Consider the following 27,065-nt stretch of genomic DNA (forward strand, 5'->3'; position numbering starts at 1 on the left):
TTGCTTTGGGTAGTATGGACATTTTATTGATGTTAATTCATCCTATCCATGAACATGGTATATGTTTCCACTTACTTGTATCTTCTTCAATTTCTTTCTTCAGTATCTTGTACTTTTCTGAGTACAGGCCTTTTACATGCTTGATTGAATTTATTCCAAGGTGGGGTTTTTTATGCCTTTTATTTCTTCTTTTTGTCTAATTGCTGTGGCTAGGACTTCCAGTACTATGTTGAATAAGAGTGATGAAAGTGAACAACCCTGTCTTGCTCCTGACATTCAAGGAAACATTTTTTTGTCGATTGAGAGTTTTTATCATAAATGGATGCTGGATTTTATCAAATGCTTTTTCTGCATCTATTGATATGATCATGTGATTTTTCTTCACTTTTTATGTGGTGTATCATGGTTATTGATTTGCAGATATAGTAACCTTGCATTGTTGAGGGGAAAAAGCCCACTTGATCATGGTGTATGATCTTTTCAATGAATTACTGGATCTGGTTTGCTAATATTTTGTTGAAGATTTTAGCATCTGTGTTCAACAGGTTTATTGGCCTATAATTTTCTTCCTTTTCATTTCTTTTTTTTAAATATATTTTTATTGATTTTTTACAGAGAGGAAGAGAGAGAGATAGAGAGTTAGAAACATCGATGAGAGAGAAACATCGATCAGCTGCCTCCTGCACATCTCCTACTGGGGATGTGCCCGCAACCCAGGTACATGCCCTTGACCGGAATCGAACCCGGGACCCTTCAGTCCGCAGGCCGACGCTCTATCCAGTGAGCCAAACCGGTTTCGGCTCCTTTTCGTTTCTTATCTGGTTTTGGAATTTGGATAATGCTAGCCTCATAAAATGAACTTCGGAGTTCTCCCTCCTCTTAAATTTTTTGGAATAGTATGAAGAGGATAGGTGTTGTTAGTTCTTTAAATGTTTAGTAAAACTCACCTGTGAAGCCATCTAGACCAGGACTTTTATTTGTTGGAAGTTTTTTTTATTATTGCTTCAATGTCATTCATTCTAATCAGTATGTTCAGATTTTCTGTTTCTTCTTGATTCAGAAAAAAAGATAGTGGCCCTGGTCAGGTAGCTCAGTTGGTTAGAGCATCGTCCCAATATGCCAAGTTTGTGAGTTTGATCCCTGGTCAGGGCACATACAGGAAACAACCAATGAATGCATAAAAACAAGTGGAACAACAATAGATGTCTCTCTCTCTCTCTCTCTCTCTCTCTCTCTCTCTTTCTCTCTCTCTCTCTCTCATCAAATTAGTAAAAAGAAGAATGTATGTTTTTTAAAAATTATTTTTTCCAGATTGTCCTATTTTTTGGCATATAGGTTTTATAATATATTCTTACTAGAGGCCTGGTGCATGAGATTCGTGCACTTGGGGGTAGGGGGGGTGAGTCCCACAGCCCAGCCTGTGCCCTCTCGCAGTCTGCAGTCTGGGAGCCTGAGTGATGGCTTAGTGCTACCACAGAGGCAGGAAAGGCTCCCGCCACACCGCTGAGCTTGCCAGCCATGAGCCCAGCTTCTGGCTGAGCAGCACTCCCCCTGTGGGAGCGCACTGACCACCAGGGGGCAGCTCCTGCGTTGAGCATCTGCCCCCTGGTGGTCAGTGAACATCATAGTGACCGGTCGTTCCACCGTTTGGTTGATTTGCATATTAGCCTTTTATTATAGAGGATAATCCTTTGGTTTTCTGTGCTATCAATTGTTACTTCTTCTCTTTCATTTTTTATTTTATTCATTTGGTCTTCTCTCTTTTCTTCTTGATGAGTCTGGTTAAAGGTTTTTCAATCTTGTTTATCTTTTCAAAGAACAAATTCTTGATTTTATCAATCATTTGTATTATTTTTTTAGACTCTATTTCATTTATTTCTGCTCTACTCCTTATTACCGTATTTTTCCACGTATAAGACACCCCCCACTTTTCCAACCCAAAATTAAGAAATCAATATTTTAAACATTTTGCTGGTTTTCCTCTTAAGGCCTTCTTTTTTGGCATCTTAAGGAGTTATTCTTCCTGTTTTCTCTACTGTCTGATAATACAGACAGTGGTCAAAATTGTCTCTCTGCAGCTCTATTCCCATGCTCTTTTGCATAGCTGATTACATTTAGTTTGAATTTTATAGAGTAAGACAATCACTTACCAGTATTTATCTTCTTATTTTTTTGACATCTTTATGGGCTCAGAATTCTCAGGTCCCTGTTGCACCTTCGAACTCTCCACCTCCACCTCCAATTACGGCATCAGCTAATGACAGTAACAATAGGGCTTGTGATTGGAGGAAGCCTGTTTGACAAGGTATGGGCAGCTACACACCTGCAGCTCCCTCCTCAGCTGACTTCTGTGTATAATACATCCCTCAATTTTCAGTCTAACAATTTTAGAAAAAAATAGCATCTTATACATGGAAAAATATGGTTTTTTCTTCCTTCTACTCACTTTGGGCATTATTTGCTGTTCTTTTACTAGGTACTTTAAGTGTAAAGTTAGATTGTTTATGAATTTTTCTCTTAGGACTGCTTTTGCTGTGTCCCATAGATTTGGGGTTATTGTGTTCTCATTTTCATTTATCTCATGGTATCTTTTTATTTCTTCCTTGATCTCATTGTTAACTCATTCATTGTTTATTAACATGTTATTTACACTTGTGTGTTTTTTAGTTTATTTTAGTTTTTTTCTTGTAATTGATTTCTAGTTTCATATAATTGTGGTTGGAGAAGATACTTGATATGATTCCAATCCTCTTAAAATTTACTGAGACTTGCCTGGCTGGAATGGCTCAATGGTTGAGCATCAACCCAGGAACCAAGAGGTCACCAGTTCGATTCCTGGTCAGGGCATATGCCAGGTTGCAGGCTCAATCCTCAGTAGGGGACGTGAAGAGGCAGCTGATAGATGATGATTCTTATTGAATCATGTCTCTCTAGATTATGATTCTCATCAATATTTCCCTCTCTCTTCCTCTTTCAAAAACATTTTAAGAAAATTTACTGAGACTTGTTTTGTGTCCTAACATGTGGATTATCCTAGAAAATGTTCTATCTACACTTGAAAAAAATGTATATTCTGTTGCTTTCCAGTGAAATGCTTTTAAGATATTAATGAAATACATCTGATTTAGTGTATCATTTAAGGCAGCTGTTTCCTTGTTGATTTTTCTGCCTGGAAGATCTATCCATTGATATCAGTGGGTTGTTAAAATCCCCTATAATAACTGTATTACTATTGATCTCTCCCTTTATGTCCACCAAGATTTGCTTTATATATTTAGGTGCTTCTATGTTGGGTGAATAAATGTTTATAAGGGTTATATCCTCTTGTTGGACTGATCCCCTTTTGCATTATGTAGTATCCTTTGTCTCTTATTATAGTCATTGTTTTAAAGTCTCTTTTATGAGATATAAGTATTGCTACCCCAGCTTTTTATTCATTTTTATTTGCATTAAATATCATTTTCCATCCCTTTACTTTTTGTCTGTGTGTATCTTTTGATCTGAGGTGTAAGCATCATATATATGGGTCTTGTTTTCTTACCCATTCTGCTACCCTATATCTTTTGATTGGAGCATTTAAGTGATTTTCTTTTAAAATGATTATTGATAGGTATGTATTTATTGACATTTTATTCTTTATAATTATGTTCCTTAAGTTTTTTCTTCTTCTTCTTCTTTTTCTTAAAGAAGGCCCTTTAACATTTCTTGTAATACTGGTTGTATGGTAATGAACTACTTTAGCTCTTTTTTTTTTGCTGGGAAGCTTTTTAAATGATAGTCTTTCTGGGTAGATTAATCTTGGTTGTAGGTCCTTGGTTTTCATCACTTTGACTATTTCATGCTAATCCTTTCTGGCCTGAAATGTTTCTGTTGAGAAATCAGCTGACAGTCTTTGGGAGCTTTCTTTTAGGTAACTGACTGTCTTTCTCCTCCTGCTTTTAAGATTTTCTCTATGTCTTTAATCTTTGCTATTTTAGTTATGATGTGTCTTGGTATGGGCCTCTTTAGGTTCATCCTCTTTTTTATTTTTTAGTTCTCACCTGAGGATATTTTTTCCATTGATCTTGAGAGAGAGAGTGGAAGGGAGGAAGAAGCGGAGGCAGAGAGAAACATTGATGTGAGAAAGACACATCAACTGGTTGCCTCCAGCATGCACCCTGACTGAGGCCAGGAAACAAAATTGCACCCGAGGCATGTACCCTTGACCTAGAATCTAACCCACAACCCTTCAGTCTTTGAGCCAACACTCTAACCACTGAGCAGACCGGCCAGGGTGGGTTTATCCTATTTGGGACTCTCTGTGCTTCCTGAACTTGTGTGCCTTTTTCTTTGAACAGATTAGGGAAGTTTTTAGTCATTATTTTTTCAAATAGGTTCTTGATCCTTTGCTTTCTCTCTTCTCCTTCTGGTACCCCTATGATGCAGATGTAGTTATGTTTCATGTTGTCCCAAAAGTGGCTTAAACTCTCCTCAGTTTTTAAAAAATTCTTTTTTCTTTTTACTACTCTGATTAGGTATTTTCTGTTATCTTGCCTTCTGAATAGCTGATTTAATCCTGCTTCAAACTACTGTTTATTCTTTCTAGTGTATTTTTCATTTCAGATCTTGTAGTCTTCATTTCTGACTGGTTCTTTTTATATTTCTATGTTCCTTTTATACTTGTGATGTCTTTGTTGAAGTTCTCACTAAGTTTCTTGAGCATTATTATAACCATTTTTTTAACTCTATATCTGGCTAATTTCTTGCCTCCATTTCATTTAGCTTTTTTTCTGAAGATTTCTCCTGTTTGTTTGTTGTTGTTGCTCTTTATTTAGGGCATGTTTCTTTGTCTCTTTATTTTGGCTGCCTCTTTGTGTTGTTTCTATGTATTAGGTGGACCTACTATGACTCCCAGTCTTAGTACAGAGGCCTTATATGGTAGGTGTCCTGTGGGACCCAGTGATGTTGCCTCCTTGAAGGCCTCATCTGGGTGCTCCAGGAATATCCCTTGTGTGTGTTATGTGGGCCTTCTTGTTGTAATTGAGTCTTTATTGCTATTGGCCCACTCGTGTGTGGGGTCACCTCTCAGGCTGGCTGACTATGAGCATCAACAGTGACCACAGTGTACGAGTTGCTATGCAGGTACTGACCACACAAAGCTGAATTTGCCTCAGTGGTGTCTGGTACCTTCCAAGATCTTCCTTTGGATATGTTGCTTGTGAAGCTAATTGGATCTTGCTCTGATGTTGTCTGAAGCTGGCCACTAGATATGTTGGTTCTGGGGCCCCTCGGAGAGGTACTCTGATGCAGGCCAATATCAGCTGCTGCCTGTTACTGGCCCTAGGCAATCTCTTTGGAGTTACAAAGTGAGGCACAGTTTGTGGCTGCCTCTGCTGGGCCTGGGTGTGTGCAGGAAGGACTAAACTGCACACTAAGGCTAGCTTTTACAAGCACCAGGTTCAAGGGCAGGTAATCACAAGTCCCAAGGCGCCCTGAGATCTGTCTTTGCCTGCCTCCACATGGTGAGAGAGGTGAACTAACACAAACCTGGCCATGTTTATATCCCTAAGAACTATGCATTAATATTTTTAACATGTAAGAAAATACAGAAAAAAACTTCTGAAAATATTGTTGATTCTGGGTTTTGGTGTTTAAAATACTTTATAATTTTGGAAAGTTTTTTAGTGGGTGTTTGAGTGCTTTAGTGATATTTTTGAAAACCAATATGGTTTTTTGATGGATTTGGAAGGCATCACTGTGGGGTTTTTTTTCTGTTTTAAATAATGTATAATAGCTTTTCAATTTCTAAAAATATGCAACATGCTTTTAGCAGTAGATTGGATTTATTTTTGTGCAATTGATTTTCTTATAAATCACATGAAAATGTCTAATTCTTTGATGTAAAAATTAAAAATTAAGGACAATCTTAGAATTTCCCTTCCTATCCTTTCAAATCATGTAATTACTATATTTATTTACTCCTAAATTATTGACATAGGACCAGACTAGAAGTAACTTATAATTTTACTTTCAATGCTAATTTATACAAATTGTATAATACTATGGTCTGAATTTTCTCCTTTTGATATTAATTCTGGTGGTACCTAAAATAAGTCATTTAAATTGCAGACTTCATTTTTTCCTATTAACTCCCACAGCAGATACCTGAATATAAATATTTGAGGTTTCACAACATTATAAAAAAAATCAGAATTATTTGTTTCTCAGATAGTAGCATCCAAGTAGATGATATATTTTTTAATAATGAAATGATATTAATAACAATATGCTTGAGCTCATTCTGTTGGCCAGAAACTGTTCTAAGTGCTCACCTGAGTTGACAAATCAGACGTCCATTTGGCTACCAGGGAACTCAGTCTAGAGCAATATTCTCAGCATTTTGTTCTTTATCATCTCATTAGAGAATCTTTTTAGCCAGTTTACTATGTGTGCGTGAGAGTGTATATACGTGGTGGTAGAAAAGTAGGTTTACAGTTGTGAGTACGTGAAACTCAGAGTTTATTCTTGTATTACTTATTCATTATTATATTATTTTCCAAAGGAACAACTATAAACTTACTTTTGTCCCACCCTGTGTGTATATATCATATATGTATATGTATGTGCATTTTATACATAAAAAAATAAGATTTTTTTTCATCCCCCCAAGAACCAATTTTTGTCACCTCATTGAGAATACATAACCTAGAGGCACTGAGCCTTTGAATGTTTGAGTGGTTGAATAAACACAGAATTGGAGGTGGATTTAAGTGAATGGTCTTCAAGGGGGCTAATGGGCTTCAGAGTTAGAAGGGGTCCCCCAAAACAGAGTAGTACCTAAGGGAGGTAAGAGAGAGATTTTTTAAACATGTGGCATCAGGGATTCTTTGGCCCAGGGTCATCATCCCAGCCTTCCTGATGCCACCTAGAGGTATGATGGAGAAGTTTCTCTCACTTTCTCATATTTATTCTTCACTTAACTCTTGTTTCATTCTTCCCTCCGTAGCTATAAGTATGGTCACCACATAATCTGACATGCTATTGTATTGTAATGTAATCTATTATTTCAGGGCATGTAGTTTAAATTATTTTTGTTTTATTTATTTATTGTCTATTTATTTTTAATCCTCACCCAAGCATATTTTTCCATTGATTTTTAGAGAGAGTGGAAGGAAGAGGGGGAGACAGAGAGAAACAGTGATGTGAGAGAGACACATCGATTGCTTGCCTCCTGCATGCATGCCCCTGATCAGGGCTGGGAGCCTGCAACCGAAGTATGTGCCTGTTGAGTCCACTCTATAAATGAGAAATAATGGAGAAGAGAAAACATTTGTTGTTAGTCAAAAAGTTTGTTGAAAGTATCATGTTAATATTTCCATGTACATTTTGGGGCTGTGTCCATGCCTGAATGTACAGACAGACAACAGACCTCAACAGTGATCCTAACAGTTTTCAGGTAGTTATAATATTGGTAATTTTGTAGGTAAAAGTGGCAAATGACAACAACCTGGGCTCTCAGAACAGGGGGAATTAGGCAACAGGTCACAACGAGGCAGAAGAAAAGTAAGTTGTGATCAGAAAGTAGAATATTGAATGTTAAGATTTTAGAAGTGGGTGATGATAAAGGTCAAGCTATGATCAAGAGAGTGAGTGGCAGCTACAGTCAACAAGGTAGAGGCTAAGCTGTCATTTCCATGTCATATCAACCAATAAGATAGAGAGGAACAGTACTTCAGGAGAGAAAATCCTCCAGACCCTAAGTATTTAAGATAAGGATTTCAGTCAATCACCCTTCCTCCCTCTAGTTTCTAACTAACAGATGACCAACAATAACAGTAACAATAGTTCAGTGCTTACTGTGTGTCGGTATTGTCCCAAGCACTTTGCATACATTCTCATACAGTTTTTTAGTAGGCACTATCGAGCTCATTTTACAGATGAGAAAACGGAGGTGCAGTAAGCAACTTACTTGTTACGGGTTACAAATCCTGGGGAGAAGATGTGGACAGAATTGGGATAGGAGAATATTTATGGGAGTCAGTAAAAGAAAGTGGACAGAGTCCAGGAAGTGGCCTGCCTATCAGTATATATTGCACACCAACATATGCCAGGCTCCGTGTATGGGTCTTGACAGAAAGGAGTCTGAAACCATGCACTGGAGCCACACTGAAGAGAGTCCTAAACTAGTTTGGGAGGGAGACAGGAGGAGGAAAATGACATAATCAGAAGTATCTTGAGATGATGTAACTTTTGGATATGAATGCATTGAGGCTGGAGTGAAAAGATAAAATCAGGGTTCTTTCGGTCCTGATTATATCAGGGTAATGAATGTGTGAACAAGAGGGTGGCAATTGAAGTTTAAAGGAAGAGACAGGTTTGATGTATTTTGCAAGAGTAAAATGCAAAGTTTTGGTAACTGATTGGATGCAGAGGGTGAGAGAGAAGGAAGAATTTAAATTGAATCCAAGGTTTCAATCCTAGTGACTGAGTGAAGTATTGGCAGAAATTCAATAGAGGCACTTTGTGGCGAAGGGACAGCCTGCGTGGCTGGGCTGTCAAAATGTGTAATCTATTGTGTGAGGAGGTCATCAGGTGGAAGATCAAAGCAGGAAGTTGGAAGCAAATGTGGAACTTAGAAGAATCTAGTCTAGAGATGAGCTTTTGGTGTCATCTGTACAATGGAACTGTATAAACTTGGGGAGTGAATGAAAAGGTGTGGAAAGGCAGATAATAGAGATCCTTGGAATACGTTTAAATTTGGGGACAAGAAGGAAGATGAGGAGCCAGCAAAGGAGACAGAAAGAGAGTGATGACAGGAGGATGGGAATGCCTTGAATTATGCATCATGGAAGACAAGGGAATGGAAGCTTGCAGAAAAAAAGCTGACTTAGCAAACTCTCAGAGAAGCCAGCAAGAATAAAGCCTATTTGAAGTTGTTGATTTGAAGGTAATAGGGATCAATGGTAGCAATAGAAGGATAGGAGGTGGCCTATCCTTCTGTGGGAGGAAGGGAGTAGATCATAGGTGACCAAGCAGCAGGATTGGCTTTCAAGAATCTGAGAATGAGGAAGAGGAGACAGTTGCCTGAAGGCATAAGGCATGTTTGGGAAAGTGCTTTGTTCTGTTCTTAAGATGAAGGGCACCACATAAATCTATTTTAGACAGAGATAAAGGAGTCACAGAGAGGGAGGAGTGAAGATGGATAGGCATCCCTGTGGCAGAAATCACAGCAGGAAGAGGTCCTTAGCTGTTTTCTAACCTTATCAGAAAACACATGAGAAATCATGAAGCTGCCCCTCTAACAACCCAGGCAGCCATTCTCTTAGAGAATAAAGGAAGACCAGTGGAGCAGGCTTTTTTCTTTTCCTCTTCTGGGAATGCATGAATTGAATCCACACATTGCAGACAGAGAGAAAAGGAACCCTTGCTATAGACATTCTTTTTTTGTTAAATTTATTGGGGTGCCATTGGTTAATATAATCATACTAGAGGCCCAATGCACGAATTCTGTCAGGCTGGGCTGGCCGGGGTGAGGGGCTGAGGGAGGTTGATGGGGGGAGGGGGCCGGGGGGGGGGGGCAATCAGGGCCCAGATCAGGCTGGTTGGCTGTCACAGTGCGTGTCATAGCGACCAGTAGCTCCCGTCGTTTCGGTTGTTCCGTCGTTCTGGTAGCTTGGCTTTTATATATAGATAGATAGATAGATAGATAGATAGATAGATAGATAGATAGATAGATAGATATGTTTCAGGTATGGATTTCTATGTTACAAGATCCATATGTTGCACTGTGTGCCCACTACCCAAAGTCAGATCTTCTATCATCACCATATGTTAGAACCCCCTTCACTACCCATGCCATTTCCTCTGGCAACTACCACACTGCTGTTTGTGTTCACAAGTTTCAGTTTTATATCCCACATATGCGTGAAATCATATGGTTCTTAGCTTTTTCATCACTTTGATCTGCAGATTGCATACCTTGTAAATATTCTGTGTGCAGGAGGGGGGAAGACATTTATATCCTGTTGTTTTTTTTTAAAAAAGAAATAGTTAAATAGAATTAAGTACCAATTTATTTCACTCTATGTGAGGCAAAAAGCGACCTGGGGGGGTCGGGGGGGGGGGAAATAAGTAGAAAGTCAAAAGCATTGGCAGTAGTTAAAGATGATGGCTGGTTTTGACGGCTGTGGGCCTGGGTAGGACAACTACTGTAAAACATGCAGCAAACAATCTGCTCCATTGTCCTGTCCTTTCCTGTCAAGGGGAGGGAGCGGGTGGCCCTGGACACAGGATGTCAGAAAGGAAGAGAGGAAATGGAAAAGGGAGCAGAGAGATAAAGAGAGACTGTGTTCCCAGAGCATATGCAGGCCCTCCCTCTTCTGTGGGACAGTCTGGGCACCGTGTGTGTCCCTGTGTATACAGAAGTGATCCCTGAGGCCCCATCGCTGTCACATTGCTGCACAATCCTCAGCTTAGGAGAACAGTGTTGGAGGTTGTTGGCACATCTCCCTCTGGAAACGAAACTGGCTCAGCAGCAACAAGGCAATTCCAGAGGGGATCTGTCTCTCCTCCCTCGCTTAGATAATGGCTGTTCCCTGATGCCCTCCCTGGCATTGCATTGCACACAGTCCTGAACAGCTGGGCTGCTAAGATGATTTAAAGAGAAGAGAGAGTGGGCTGTTCACCGTGTGTAGGTAATGTATTCATAATAAATCTCTCAATGAGGAGGTATAAAGATTTCCTGTTTTTCTACAGCCAAAGAACAGCCAAAGGAAGCAGAGCATTAGGCAGGTATCCAGCGAGTGTCATGAACAGAAACAACCAATACGGGAAATCCAGGGGAGGCTTGCTCTACATTTCTAGTAGTAACAGCATTTTTTTTTTTTAACCTGAAATATGCTAGTAATTTTGTTGCTTGCAAAATTGGTTTTGCCTAATGATTGGTAAATATATTTTTTCTTAATAGTTTCTGGATATTCTCCATGTTCTGGAAACTACATAAAAATAAAGCATTGCTTGCCACCTTTTTTTTTTCCTTTTTCACTTTATTTCTGAGAAGATAAAATAGTAGAAGATAAAGCCATCCCAGAATGATTTATTTTCAAGAAAATGGAAATAATAAAGCAGAAAACAGTAAAGTTTTGTAAAGTTCTCTCTACATATGTATTTTTCTTTTTTGGAGGCGGGGGTGAGAGAGAAGGGGGAAAGAGGGAGAGAGGGAAACATTGATGTAAGAGAGACACATCAATTGGTTGCCTCCCATACACGCCTCAACTGGGACCAGGAATTGAACCTACTACTCTCCAGTCCACAGGCTGACACTCTAACCACTGAGCAAAAGTGGCCAGGGCAAGTTCCACATATTATATATGAAATGCATACTTTGAGGTTTAGTGAAACTGGTAACATAATCAACTAGTGTGAAATAAGCATTTTAATTTGTTAAAGATAATTTTCACCTTAGAAATATTTCCTCACCAAAGTTAGAAATGTGTCTATCATGGTCACTTATACTTTATAACAATAAGATCATCTCAGGCAGAGGATGGGAACATGCTTTTGATCATTTAATAGCAGATTCGGCTCATTAATAGATGAGTTGAAATGAAGCCATAGAACTAACCCATGTTGAACTTTGCAGAATGTTTCTCTCATCTGTCAAGAAATCATTCCTATGGACTTTTTATTGAATAAAGTTTTATTTCTCAAAATGTATAGCTGGTGGGACCTGTTGCTCATGCATCTTCACCAACAGCTAGGACATCCCCACCCTTGGTGTTTCTGGTGTAAATTACTTGAGCTCTGTGCTTTGCAGCTAGTTTAATAAGTCTTTTGCTATGGAGCTCCTGAAGGGCTCCCCTGGCCGAGGCACCACAGATATGCAGTCTCTCAGAGACAGCAGCTGGCTATAAGCTTATAGTTGGGAACTTCCTTACAGAGTTTGTCATATGTTGCTTTGTCAAACAAGACTAGGTTATTGAGCTTGTCCCAAACTTTGCCTTTGGACCACGTCTCCTTTTGTTCTTGCCCCCAGATTTGTTCACTGGGTCTTTGTCCTTCTTTGCCAACTTTTCAATATCTTTCTTCGTGTTGTTGTCCTTGAGTGGCATAGTGAACTTGAAGAGCAGCTGCTACCACGGCAGCCTCGATAAGATGTCCCCTACGGACTCATTTTACAATAGTAAAACAGTATTTACAAAAGCACAAAAAATAGTCAGAATTTTAAAACAATTCTGCCTTTCCTAGAATTTAGATGCCTATCCCAGCATTGCTGAGATGGACATCGAGTTTTCATACCCTCTGTTTCAATGGCTGTGTGAATGACGTCCGTATGCCACCATTAAGCACTCCTCTGTGAGGGACACTCAAGCCACCTCCAGTTTGTCTCTGTTATGAATATTCTCCAGCACACATTTGTTTTTCCAAAATTAGTTTATTTCCTCAAAATAGCTCTCCTGAAATGAAATTACTAGATCAAGTGCTATGATTATTTTCAAGTTCCTCTTTCCAAGCATATGTCTAAATAGCTTTCCAAAAGGGTATTTATTAATTTACCTTACACTAGCAATATATGAGGATTATAGTTTTACCCCAGGCTTAACAAGCTGCTAAATGCGGCATGACTTTTATTTGTGCTTATTTCATTCCTAGAAAGCATGAAAAATTTTGCAATTATTTATTTACAATTTTTTGGTGTGTATTTGTCTCCTAATTTTTGTTTGTTTTCCTACCAATTGGCATATTTTTTTGCCAGGTCCAGTCTCAACTGTTTTCCTCACCTTTATTCCTCTGTGTAGGCTCCCATGATTCGTTCAGCTACTGGGTAGATGAGAAATCCCCAGTGGGGCCTGACCAAACCCGAGCTGTCATGCGCCTTGCCAGGATCTCCTTGGTGAAGAAGCTAATGAAGAAATGGTCTGTGACTCAGAACCTGACCTTCCGCGAGCAGCTCGACGCTGGGATCCGCTACTTTGACCTGCGTGTGTCCTCCAAGCCAGGGGATACCGACCAGGAGATCTACTTCATCCACGGACTTTTTGGCATCAAGGTCTGGGATGGGCTGATGGAGATTGACTCGTTTCTTACGCAGCACCCCCGAGAGATTGTCTTCCTGGATTTCAACCACTTCTACGCCATGGATGAGGCCCATCACAAATATCTGGTTCACCGGATGCAAGAGGCCTTTGGAAATAAGCTGTGCTCAGCCTGTAATGTGGAGAGTCTGACCCTGCAGATCCTGTGGGAGAAGAAGTACCAGGTAGGAGAACCGAGATGAGAGAACAGGACTGTTTCTGCCTCTTCTGTATCGCCAGCTGTAAGACGGTCATTGCATGACTCTTAGTCTAGAAGGCATAGATGGTTTGGAATATTAAACATACTCACACAAACTCCTGGGCTCCAGGATAGCTTCAAGGGCTTCCCTGGATGCCCTTAACCTGGGATGAACACCTGCCAAGTATTTAAAACTTTTTGGCAACCTGTTTGGCGTCTAAATTGACTTTGAATGGCCTGGCCAGAACCAGCCCAAGCAAAGTTGTGAAATGGACCAGTTAGTCATACCATTTTACTTTCTCCCATAAAGTCCACTTTTAACCCTCCTGCTTCCCCTCAGGGGCAGTCCCTTTCATTCTGCCTTCAACTCAATGTCAGATCATTACTGCCAAGTACTGATTGATAAGTAAAAACATCAGCTGACAAAGGCATGTGAAGTGATATTTCAGGTGTGTTAATATTTTTAAAGGCCATCTTCACAGAATTTGGGTCATAGTGGGAAAGAACTAAGAAAGGAAGAGCCCATGGGAGGGATTCAGGCCTGGAGACTAATCCCCAGTTGCTTATGCAGAGAAGAGTCCCCAAACCTAGACCCAGGAGGGATACACCCAAGAAAAGGAATGTGGGCCTCGGATATATTCTGCTCTGATCCCCCCCAAAAATAGTAGATAGTGGGAAACAAGAGCTCCAGGAATGGTCAGCTTCTAATTTAGACTCTCTTTAAAAAGAAAAAAAAATTACTTTTGATTCATAATTGCTCAGTTGCTCAGATACATTAAACAAAACATCTTAAAGAGGCAGTTATTTTTTAACTTATGGAAGAGCTTTTAATTAAAAATAAATTAAAGATTATTCACTTGCAAATACGTTTTGAACACCAAGTATGTGCTAAGTGAACACCAGTCTAAGCACTTGGGATAAATTAGTAAATGAAACAAAGATCCTTGCCCCTTAATGGAACTTTCATTCAGGTGGAGGGAGACAGTTCATAGATAGTAAACATAATGAACACATTCCATATAATGCAGAGAGTGGTAAGAGCCGTGAAGAAGAAAGGCGAGCTGGTGAGGGGAGCCAGGGTTCTGTGGGCTGGAGAGTTGGTCACAGTTTTAAATAGGTCTGTCAGGGCAGCCCTCATTGCAAGATAGCATGGGCGGGAGTTAATCACATGGACATTGGAGGAAGAGCTTTCCCAGGAGAGGAGCAGCCCTGGCAGAGCCCTCAGCAGGAGTGTGCCAACATCTTTGAGGAAAAGCAGGGGGCACTGGAGAGCAGAGCCAGCCATGGAGGAGGTCAGAGGAAGAATGGCTGATTCTGTGGGCCTGTGGCGCTGTAAGGACTGGGCTTGTACTCTGAGTGAAGGTTTCTGAGCACAGGGTGCTGGGACCTGACTTAGTGGTAATGGTCTCCCTCTGGTTACCAGGAAGAGACCAGGAATAGGGGGAGGGGATGAAGAGGGGAAACCAGGGAGGAGACTGTTGTTGGGAAGTGGTCAGATTCTGAACTTATCAGAAGGGGGAGCCAACAGGGTTGCCTAATGGTTGAGGTTCAGGGTGTGAAAGGAAGTGAGGTTCTAGGATAACTCCCAGGTTTGACCTGAGTAATTGGAAACACTGGATTGTTTTATACACTCATAAAAGCGCTTAAGCCATTAGACTCACAGAGGCTAATGAGTTAAGACTTAGTATCTGTTAAAAATTTATCTAAGCTATTTTTCCTCAGAAAAACATATGTAAGTGATGGTTTGCCAAATATTTACCACACCCCTTCCTCCAAACCTGAGTTTATATACATTTAGACTCACAGGTCTCATTTGGAGAGATTTTTTTTTTACCCCTGTGGAGTCTCTCTCTTACAATATTAAATAACTGGTGCCCCAGTGCATGGATTTGTGCACATTGAAAGGAAATTAATTAGAAGGTAGCCAGTGGGGCAGAACTGGGTGAGACAGGCCAGACAGGCCCTGAAGCCAACCTCCTGTGGTCCCTCCCTGGCCAGCTGCACCTGGAGCAGGGCCGTGGCTTTAAGGTTGTCTGTGGAGTGAGCCAGGTCCCTTCAGCAGGTGGGGTCCCTTGACCTGGCCTGCGGGGATCGGGCCAAAACCGGCTCTCCCACATCCCCCGAGGGGTCCCAGATTCAGATTATGAGAGGGTTCTCAGGTGTCGCACCTCAGAATCAGGCTCCCTCCTCTCTGGTTCCAGGTGCATCACATGAGAACCACTGCTGCCAAGTCACCGAAGCTCAGCAGCTCCTGCATTGAGCATCTTCCCCCTGATGTTCAGTGCATGTCATAGCTATCATTCAGACAGTTGCTTAGCCTTTAATATATATAGACTAGAGGCCCAGTGCACAAAAATGTGTGCACTCGGGGGGGGGGGGGGGGCGTCCCTCAGCCCAGCCTGTGCCCTCTCACAGTCTGGGACCCCTTGGGAGATAACGACCTGATGGCTTAGGCCTGCTCCCAGGTGGCAGAGAGCAGGCCCAATCCCTAGGTGCAGCCCCTGGTCTGGCTCAGAGTAGGGCTGATTGGGGAGTTGGGGCACCACCCCCCTGCTCGTCATGCACAGAGCAGGGTGAATCGGGAGGTTGCAATGCCACCCTCAGTCACGCTCAGGGTAGGGCCGATTGGGGGGTTGGAGCACCGCCCCCTGTCACACTCAAGGCAGGGTCGATGGGGAGGTTGTGGCGCCACCCCCTGTCACGCACAGAGCAGGGCCAATCAGGGGGTTGGGGCATTGCCCCCTGTCACACACAGAGCAGGGCCAATCAGGGGGTTGGGGAGCTGCCCCCTGTCACTCACAGAGCAGGGCCCATCAGGGGGTTGGGGCTCCATACCCTGTCATGCACAGAGCAGGGTCGATCAGGGAGTTGGGGAGTGCCCCCCTGTCACGCACAGAGCAGGGCCAATCAGGGGGTTGAGGAGCTCCCCCCTATCACTCACAGAGTAGGGCCGATAGGGGAGTTGGGGCACCGCCCCCTGTCACACTCAGGGCAGGGCCAATGGGGAGGTTATAGCTCTACCCCGTCACACACAGAGCAGGGCCCATGGCGGGGGAGGGTGTTTGGGGTGCCGTACCCTGTCACACACAGAGCCACAGGGCGATCAGAGTGTTGGGGAGCTCCCCCCTATCAGGCACAGAGCAGGGCTAATCAGGGGGTTGGGGCACCTTCAACTGTCACGAACAGAGCAGGGCAGATAGGGAGGTTGTGGCCCCGCCCCCTGTCACACACAGAGCCGCAGGGCGATCAGGGGGTTTAGGCGCTGCCCCCTGTCACGCTGATCCCGGTGCCGGGAGGCCTCGTGGCTCCGCTGATCCCGGTGCTGGGAGGCATATTACCCTTTTACTATATAGGATAGAAGCCTGGTGCACAGGTGGGGGCCGGCTGGTTTGCCCTGAAGGGTGTCCTGGATCAGGGTAGGGGTCCCCACTGGGGTGCCTGGCCAGCCTGGATGAGGGGATGATGGCTCTTTGCAGCTGCTCACACACCCTTCAGGGTGGGGGTCCCCACTGGGGTACCTGGCCAGTCTGGGTGAGGGGCTGAGGGCTGTTTTCAGGCTGGCGGGTGATTGAAGCTCCCAACTTGTCCTTTTTTTCTTTTCTTTTTTATTCTGGGCCAGCTTTAGCTCTGAGGCTTGGCTCCAGCTCTTAGGCCTCGGCTGCTGAAAGCAGGTATCTGGTTTGTTTGGGTTCTATAATCGAAACACTGTTTCAACTCCAGCTCTGGGATCCCGGCTGGCAGAAAGCAGGTTTCTGGGGTTTTGTTTAGCTTCTATATTTGTAACAATGTTTCAAACTGCCAGCTCAGAAGCCAGCAGCGGCAGGCAGGGAACGTTGGAGTCCTCCGTCACTGAAGCAAGCAAGCCTCATGTTCGCTTCAAGCTGCCTGGCTGCCGGCCGCCATCTTGGCTGGCAGTTAATTTACATATCACCCTGATTAGCCCATGGGAAGGGTAGCGGAGTGACACCAATTTGCATGTTTCTCTTTTATTAGTGTAGTTGGGAATAGCAACAACAGGAACAGCTAACATTTAGTGAGCCTTTACAATGTGCAAAGTACATATATTAACTCATTTATCATTTCAACTACACTATGACATAGGTATTTTGTTATTATTCTCTCTTTACAGGTGAGAAAAATGAGGCATAGTGAGATTAAGCAAGTTGCCCAGGAGAACATGTTAGTGAGTGACAGGAGCCAGGATTCCACTACAGGCTCCCCAGAGTTCCCTCAGCTTTTCAGGCTCCCAGGCTCCCAGGGATGCTCACACATCTTGGTGATTTTCACAACTGATGTCATAGACTATGCTAATTAAACACTCTTTTTATTCATGCCACACCACACACACTAAATTGTTATGGAATCTGTAGTGGTAACAGGTGTCTTCAGGAGTAATGAATGGTGTGGACTGTGACTGTCTAGCAACACAGTGATGATCTATCAGAGTTGTTAAGTATGGGCTAATCTGTATCCTCTACTACAGATATGCCTAAAATTATAAAGACCCTGTGATGACATCTCAGGAAAAGGGAGAGTGTCATCAATTTGAATTCTAGGCTGTCCCTGTCCCCCTTCCTTTCCAAAGTTTTCCCTGACAGGTTTCTCCTTAAAAGCAAAATGAAACAGCAGAGCCATCAGTCATCCCTCCCTGTTGGGCAGTACCCTACTGGTGGTTAAGCTTTAAATATTCATTATGTAATGATCTTCCTTGCATGTAAGCCCCTGAGTATTTTATTACTACAATTTAATAGCAAGAAGTGTATCACCATTCAGTCACATTTCATTTACTCAAAAGCAGTTACATCACCGCTCACAGATATATATTTGTACATGAGTGGCTATGAGTTTTCAGGGTATAATGAATTTGAAAATTTAATCTACAGATTGGCAGTATTTAGAATCTTACTGAGAAAGTAAGAATACATAACACTAGCAGAATACAAAGCAACTGACATACAATTACAAGATAAAAATGGCCTCAAATGTACTATACGAAGAATGGGGTTTTTGTAACCAATAGATTGAAAAATAGTACATAGTATACATCCATATCCCAGGGGCCTCAGAAAGGACAGATCAGAATAAGAGGAGGGCAATGAAACAATAATTCTCAAAGGAAATGAGATTTTTAAATCTGAATCTCAAGAGAAAAACTGAATATAATTGCTGAGCTGGATGGGGAGAGTATCTCAGAGAAAAATAGAGCAGAGTGAGGGGGGAGGCTGATGCAAACACAGGCCCTGGACAAGAGTTACTGCCCCTGAAAATCTGTAGAATAAAAGTTGGTGTGCTAGTCCCACCTCCTACTGTAAATAGAAATTCTCCTGGAACCTTTAGGATCAAATCACTCAAGAAGGCTCTTGAGGAAAGGCATAAAATCCCTTTTGTGTAATTGGTACTTTTTGCATCTTTTCCAAGGCTAAGGAAAGAGCAGCACTGTCCTCTCATTCCCTGACATTCCTTCCAGGGGCAGGCAGCCTGGTCAGTGATCAGAAGGGCCCTGTCCAAGGGTCACACAGCCCGCCTCTCCCACAGCCCGTTCCAGGGGCCAGCTTTCCTCACTCAGGGACACTGGAGACCCCAGCCTTCCAAACCAGCTAATTACCCCGCCAGCAGGAAATCCTCCCTGATCTCCCAGACAATCTGCTTACAGTGAGCCTGTGATTAACCTCATTAGCACATGTGTTTACCACAGACAGCATTAGCAGTCAGTCCGACATTACTCACAACCATTACAAACAAGAACAACCATCAGCCCGTTCAGGGCTCTGGGCCTGGCACTCCTACTGTAGGCCTCCAGGAGCAGTTAGCCATGCACCATGGTTAAGAGATAAAGGCTCACAGGAAACAAAACACACATTCAGAGTCCTTTGTGGGTGCCTGGAGGATTATGCTCTCCGTCCAGCTACCCGAGGATTGCAGTCCAAGGCGTGTAAACAGCACGCTGTGTTCCTCCAAGTAGAGATCACTGTGCCTGGAGGGGGGAAATATGTTACTTCTAGAAACCTAAGCAGCGGAGCTCTGAATTGGGACAACCAAAATAGCAACTCCCTGTCCCTCAGCTGCGTCTCAGAAACTAATTAATGCTGTAGAGGTGGCTTGCTAATTATTTCAAAATCACCACCACCCTGAGAGGTCCCACGGGAGACCCGCGCCTCCCGGAAGTCTTCTTCCCTGCCTGGAGTACGTTCCTGATCCCTCCTGGGAAGGGATATTTCATTCAGAATCAGTACGCACAAGTTCACTGTGTTGATCTCAACTCCTAGAGCAGGGGTGGGCAACTTTTTTGTGAGTTCGTGCCAAAACCAACAAAATCTCTGACTCAAAATTCTTCTGTGTGCCAATCCTAATTTTTTGAGAACATGTTATGCCTACTTGATATCTCTTAAGGTGTACGTATGTGAAGAACCTTGAAGAAATAATAAAATTCATTCGAGGAACAAAAACACAGTATATGATGATGAAAAATACATTTATTTTTTAATGTATACATGTACACTGATAGTCTGACAGAAAACTTTATGACTCCGTTTGATATCAGTGGGACTTTTGCTGCTGTATCACTGATGACAGAGATTTTACATCAGGTTTATATTTCGTGACCTTCAGAGATATGCACGAGCTACTACTTTCATCCGTCAGGCTACTCCTATTACGAGACTTAACAAAATTCATCACTGAGAACAAAGATTCACAAGCGTATGTGGATGAAACCAAAACACTGGTCGGATCTCGGAAGGCAGGGAGAGTTAAGGCAGAGGCATAGATATTGCTCTTCCCCTCTCTTGTCAATCCATGTCTATGGCCTTTAAGATAACTTGTATGTAAAATTATTTATTTATCTAAGATGCACCTACACTGAATTTATCTGAAAAATAAAAAAGTTGATATTAAGAAAAAAATTGTAAATGGAAGATTATAGAGAGGGTTTCATGTGCCAGCAGAAGTTACTGGCATGCCATGTTTAGCACACGTGCTGGGGGTTGCCCACCCATATCCTAGAGCTCAGTGCCAATTTCATGAGCATCTGAGTCATGACTTGTAGTTTCAGGGGTTCTCCGCCTGGGGTGAGGAATATAAGAAGTCTGTGAATTTAACTGAAAAGTATATACCCATAGATTATGGATGCAGTCACCCTCAGAAGTATTGGCCCTGTAACTATGACTTTATCCCTATAGAAATCACATATATCACCATATCACACATCAGTTATTGCAGATATCTTAAAATATCATTTATATTCATCATTAATTCAAAATTATGGACCTTATACTTACCATAAAATATTTTTATTTAATGTATTATGAAAAACATACATCAGTTTACTACAAATTCAATTAATATATTCGTAGCTCTATTTCCATCTTATTGATTTCTTTTGTAATCCTGTCTATTTTATTTTATGCATTCATTTAAATCATAGCCCGAAAAGGGGTTCAGGGTTTTACCATACTTTCAAAATGCTGACAAAAATAAAGTTAAGAAGAGGCAGAGCAGCATCGAACAGACTGTCAAACTACAGCGGAAAGCCCAGGGAGTGTTGGGGGGGGGGGGGGGGTAAGAGATCAACCGAAGGACTTGTATGCATGCATATAAGCATAACCAATGGACACAAGACACTTGGGGGGTAAGGGAGGCCGGGGGAAGGTCAAGGAGGGGCTGGGGGGGAAGAGGAGACATATATAATACTCTTTGTAATACTTTAAGCAATAAAACAAAATTCAAAAAAAGAATATTTAACTCAGACTTATGCAAATGCTTAAATCCTTGCACATTAACTTTTATATATATATAACAATTTTTGAATTTCCATGTGTTTATATTTTTTTGCCTTTCCTCCTAGCAATTGTGTCAAGCCAAGGAGTTGATACTCAGTTTGTTCATGACTTGCTTTACTTTTTCTGTTTTGGACATCTCAGGTTCTTATTTTCTATCACTGCCCCTTCTACAAGCAATACCCCTTCTTGTGGCCTGGAAAGAAGATCCCAGCACCCTGGGCAAATACCACCAGTGTGCGAAAACTAATCCTCTTCTTGGAGACCACTCTGAGTGAGCGGGCCCCACGTGGCTCCTTCCATGTCTCTCAAGCGATTCTCACCCCCAGAGCAAAGACCATTGCCCGAGGCCTGGTCGGTGGCCTCAAGAACACACTGGTTCACAGGTAAGAATTTGCTCCCATCTCCAGAGTAAAGTTATTTTTTTTAAATGTATTTTTATTCTCTTCTGAATAAACAGCAGTAAAACCATACAGTTTGAAGATTTAAAATACTGCAAGAGAAAATATCTTATTTGAAAAAGCTGTTCATTTGAGGTAGCTTGCATTAACTGAGTCCATAGGAGCTTGAAATACTTTATTAAAATGTACATATTACACCATAAATACGTTCTAAGTTTTGATGCTAAAGTATAGGCCTTGAAGCCAACACCAGCCTGTTCACCTCTAGCACGGGGTGCATCCTGTGCTTGCCACTGTCCTCTTAGCTGTCCCAAGTACTCACTTATGAAGCATTAAATGTGACTTCTGTGCTAGGTGCTAGGGATTCAGAGATAACCCTTCAAAGATTTGGGATGTCCTTCCCCTTCCACCGTGACAATGAGTCCTAAGAAGCGGCTTAGGTGCCACCAACCATGCTGTAGCTTTAAATACTTCCACAGAGCAGACTCAATCCTGACTGTGCCATTAGGCAGGAGAATCTCCAGAAACTTTGTATTAGATTATGTTCTTTATGCTGGACACCAATAGATGATAAGTGTTGTCAAGAAAAAGGATGCTGTCTGGCTGGTGTGGCACAGTGGTTGAGCATCCACCTATGAACCAGGAGGTCATGGTTCAATTCCTGGTCAGGGCACATCCCCGAGTTTCAGACACAATTCCCAGTAAAGGGCATGCAGGAATCAGCCGAACAATGATTCTCTCTCATCATTAATGTTTCTGTCTCTCTTCTCTTCCTCCCTGAAATCAATAAAAATATATTTGGAAGAAAAAACAAGGAATATATATATATATATATATATATATATATATATATATATATATACACACACACACACACACACACACACATGCATGTGTATATGTCTATATACATGTATATGTGTACGTATGAAGGGACTGTTATAAATATATTTGGATGTAGGGTATCCTTTTCAATCCAAGCTGAGGAATCTAGCTTGCTTGGGTTACAAGGGATATTTGAAAAAATCACTTTGGTTCTTGAGTTCCAGGTGGTGATCATCAGAATACACAGTGAAAGGTTCATCCAGAAGCATGTTCCTATTTGTCTGTTTGGCTCTGAGTCTGGATAGCATGCCTTCAGGCAGCAGGAGTGCACCTGGCAGGAGTGTGGGTAGTGAGAAACACCGGGACTTCTCTTTCTTGGTGGCAGCTCCTGGTGACATGGCCATGAACAGTACCAGAAACCCCTTTTTGTGGGTCTCTACTGAGTCTGGACTGAATTGCTTGTGCTGAATTTGGAAAAGAGCATTTCATAAACTAGCAATATATCTCTGAAAGATCCAGAATTATGAACTTTCTTTTCTATAATATATTTTCACTTATCCATACCATTTCCCCCATGCCCTTTGGTAAATTTGTAGACTAACATTACTTATTTATTTATTTATTCATTTAACAATGACGGAGAACCTAGGAGCAGCTAGGTCCACAGATATCAGCTGAATAATGCAGTCTCTGCCCTCGCGGAACTTACAGTCCATTGGAACAAATAAACATACACATGTCTATCAACATGAAAATCACTATTATAAACATCTGTGTGGAGAGCTGTACTAATGAGGAGAGGGCATATTTAAAAATAAGGACAGGTTACATTTGTATACTGTGTTCTGAATGAACAGTACCCTCTTTCAGATGACTTCGTTTCATTATTAAATCCAACCAGCCTCTAGGAGGGCACATTGTCTGGGCACATGATCATCCCCATTTCAGGTGGGGCTCAGTAAGCTTCCATGGCCAGGACCCACGTAGCTAGTAAGAGGCAATGATATGTCTCAAATGGGGACTGCGTATTGCTGGACTGTAGCCCTTTTCAGTGTTCAGCATTGACTTGATGTAGAAGTTTCAGAGTCCCGTTCTTTTCTGCTCCACTGGCCTGTGATTGTCTTACTAGCACCTGAATCTGGTCAGATCTTACTGGTTACAACTACCAACCCACAGAGTCACAATGCTTTTCATATTCATAAATTCCTAGAATTTTAATCTGGCTGCAAATGAAGCACACGGCTCTGTGACTTAGTGCTAACGATGGTGGCCGGTGCCCAAAGCCAAGGCACCTTAGCATGCCAGAGCCCTTGCCTGCTGGTGGCAAGCAGATGTCTCTGAGATGGAAACACACTCGGGCGTCTCGACTCCATCTGGTCACAAGAATATTGCAGGGATATACCCTGCATTCCTAGGCTCCACATCATCTGAAGGAAGAAATTCAGCTGTGGTCAAGCGTTGGTCCCCTAACACCAGCACGACCTGTGGCTGGCATTTCCTCTGGGCTGTTGGACAAGCCTAGGAAAGAAGCAGTTGGCCCAGAGCCTGCCCCTGAGTGCAACACTGGAAAGTCAGTCCTACCTAAGGCACACAGGAGTATGTCAGACTGGTCCTGGGCACTGGCCATCAGCTTAGCCAAGAGAAAGATGACAAGGCATCTTTCTGCTTTGGTTCTTGAGTTCCAGGTGGTGAGCATCAGAATTCAGACAGTGAAAGATTGTCCTACGAATGTAGAGGTGGTATTCTCAGCAGAGAGTTAACTGTCACCCCACCCTGGACCGTTAAGTGAATTTCAGACCTAAGATCCCATTTCCTTGGTTCATTACTCTAAAAGGAAGCTAAGAATAGAATTCCAACTGAATTTCTATGATAGTTTTCCCTAGATTATTAGACACCTTGCACTTCCACCAAAATGAACTGAAAGGAAATCTTGCCTATGCCTGAGGACAGAACAGCTATGGGTCTGTGGACATGGATGGGAACAAGGGCTGAAATCAGGGGCCTGAGGTTCAAGCCTGACTTGGTCCCTGTACGCCCTGAATCATGTTCCCTGAAAAGTCAGTGCTGAAGCCCCAATAGCTACAATGTGACTATATTTGGAGACAGGCCTTTAAAGAGGTGATTAAATTAAAATGAGTTCAGTTAGAGTGGGATCTAATTCAATCTGACTGGTGCTTTTACAAGAAGGGGAAGTTTTGGACACACAGAGAGACATCAGGGATGTGGGCAGAGGGAAAAGGCCATGTGAGGACACAGAGAGAAGGGAGCCATCTGCAAGCCAGGGAGAGAGGCCTAGAAGAAACAAAACCTGCCAACACTTTGACCTTGGACTCCCAGCCCCCAGACTATGAGAACATAAATTTCTGTTGTTTAATGCCACCCAGTCTGTGGCATTTTCTTATGGCAGCCCTAGCAAACGAATGCAGTCCCTTAACAACAGAGAGGGTTTTGACAAGTTTGGTGAGGTTTCCTCACCAGTTAAATGGGGTTAATAATACCATATAATATTGTAGAGTCTTCACATGAAAATGCCTACTACAGTACCTGGCACAAAATAGGTACGTCATCCTATTGGCAGGCAGATGTCTCCCTGTGTAAGGAGACCCAGAAACACGGTGCAGGGGGCCTCACGGTGCAGGGGCCTCCAAGTCAAAGGGAAGTTCTTAGCCTCCTGCCCTGCAGCCCAGGGGGTTTGGTGCCCACAGTCAACAGCGCCTGACTCGGCCTCTCCACTGACCTCTCATCTTGGTAAATGTCGGGAGTTAAGAAAATAAAGCAGCTCCTCCTCACGGTGGATTCTACAATTCCCTTTCGTTGTACATAACCCTGGTTATTTGACCCTGGCCTTGGTTGACACCTGCAACCCGAAGCTGACACAGAGCTCGTTGTCATCTGAGACTGCAGGTGCGTGCCTTTCCCCCATTTCTCTGCCCAGGTTCCAGGGATCCCCTGAGGTTTGGCTCTGGCTGGAGTCAGCTGGAGTTGCCACCGAGCCTTTAAGTCTCATTTCCCCAGGATAACCAGAAGATGGCGCCTGCATTTCATACTTAAACATCCACGAACTTAAAAAGTCTTGAATGGGTCAGTGTTTCTGTGGTCCTCATATGAGCCATTGTGTATTCCAGGTCTTTGTCTCTAAGAGCAGACTGGATTTGGGGCCCTTCAATCTCAGGCCACAACATTTTGCCACGTAGGTGACAGGATGTGACAATCACATTAGGAAAGTTTCTTACCCCAGCACCCAAATGCCTCTGCCTCACACTGTACCATCTATGATTCCTTCTCTTTTACCGAACACTTATATAGTGCTTAACTATGTCCCCAACACAGTTCTAACTACTTTACATGCAATTAGTTCTCAAAACTATATGAAATTTAGGGGGAGAAATTGAGGCACAGAGAAATTGAATCAGTTAAGGTCAAATTGAGGTTATTATGTTGTCAGGAGTCCCAGTTAAAAATGGAAGTACCCCTATGATGGTGGTCTATTAAATCAGAATAAGCGATGAATATGAAAATATAAATCAATTTATGAGTTGTGTTTTTGCCCATGGCCAACTGTAGCGTCCACTGAGTGAGGGAAGAGACCTGGGCTGTTTCTAGCTGTCATGACAAGAGGGAAATAAAGAAGAGAGGGTCAAAATGCTGCCACGGCCTTGGTAGGTCTTCTAGGAGAAGAATGAAGTCATGGTGTGTACTCAAAGCAGGGAGGGCAGCTTTGAGGGAGCAAAGGACAGGAAGTGACAACCCAGGAGAGTGTCCCCACAGAAGAGAAAGGGACCCATTAGGACAATAAACTTCACTAATTAGTCTCTTGTTTCTTAACCAAAATATAAGCCCTAATCTGTATCTTCCTTAAGCCGTTTTCAACATACCGAGTATGTAGCGAGCTATTTTTACCGTGATGCAAAACTATGATGACACTTCATAGCTCCCTTCTCTCCACCTCCCATGGTATTTTACACTTACCACTAATATAGAAAGTATCACATTAAATTGTCAGCATTGTTTATGTTACTAGATTGTGAGCTTCTTTGGCAAAACATTCTATCGCATAGAAAGCCCTCAAACTATAAAATGAGACTGACAGAATGTTGTTTGTGAAACACTGAGTAAGCAATTGTCTATTACGAAGGCACACATGCTGCTGGAATGACTGTATATGCATATGGAAAAGGCGAACCTTGACCCCTATTCATACCATATATGAAAAATAACCTGAGACAGATCTAAGATCTAAACATAAAAGCTAAAACCATACGTTTTTAGAAGAAAACAGGAAAATGCATTTGTGAGTTGGGAATAGGCAAAAGTTTCTTAGGTTGGTCACAGAAACCATTAAAAAAAATTGATGTTAGACTTCATCCACATTAAGGAATTCAGCTCACCGAAATATTCCAGTAAAATAATCAATAGACAAGTTCAGGCAGGGATATAATATCAAAAAATATATCTGACAGAAGACTTGTATCCAGATATATAAATAACTTATAACTTAATAACTAAAAGAAAAAAAGTAAAAAAAATTAGACAGAAGATACACAAATGGCCAATAAGTACATGACAAGCAGCTCAACATCAGTAATGATTAGAAAAATGCCAATTAAAACCCTATGAGATATCTTTACACACCCACTAAATGGAAAAATTAAAAAGACTGATAGCATCAAATTTTGGAGAGAATGTGAAGCAACCAGACTCTCATACTTTGTTAATGGGAATGTACAATGGAACCACAACTCTTTGGGAACAGATCTGGAAGTTTCTTATAAACCTGAAAGTAAATCTACCATATAATAGAGCAGTTTTACTC

The 27,065-nt window shown here is 42.2% G+C and overlaps 1 protein-coding gene across 1 annotated transcript in view; it reads left to right on the top strand.

The window, feature by feature from the left end:
- PLCXD2 (phosphatidylinositol specific phospholipase C X domain containing 2) overlaps positions 1-27,065 on the top strand; it is a 61,597-nt gene that overhangs the window by 26,924 nt on the left and 7,608 nt on the right. The window contains exons 2-3 of the mRNA XM_070406160.1: positions 12,777-13,237; positions 21,171-21,412. Coding sequence (XP_070262261.1) covers positions 12,777-13,237; positions 21,171-21,412 — 703 coding nt within the window. The remainder of the gene's footprint in view (positions 1-12,776; positions 13,238-21,170; positions 21,413-27,065) is intronic.

This window comes from Myotis yumanensis, unplaced genomic scaffold (genome assembly GCF_028538775.1).
Source record: "Myotis yumanensis isolate MYYU_CA2020_CCGP unplaced genomic scaffold, mMyoYum1.0.hap1 SCAF_2, whole genome shotgun sequence".
In the NCBI taxonomy this organism is placed as follows: Eukaryota; Metazoa; Chordata; class Mammalia; order Chiroptera; family Vespertilionidae; genus Myotis; species Myotis yumanensis.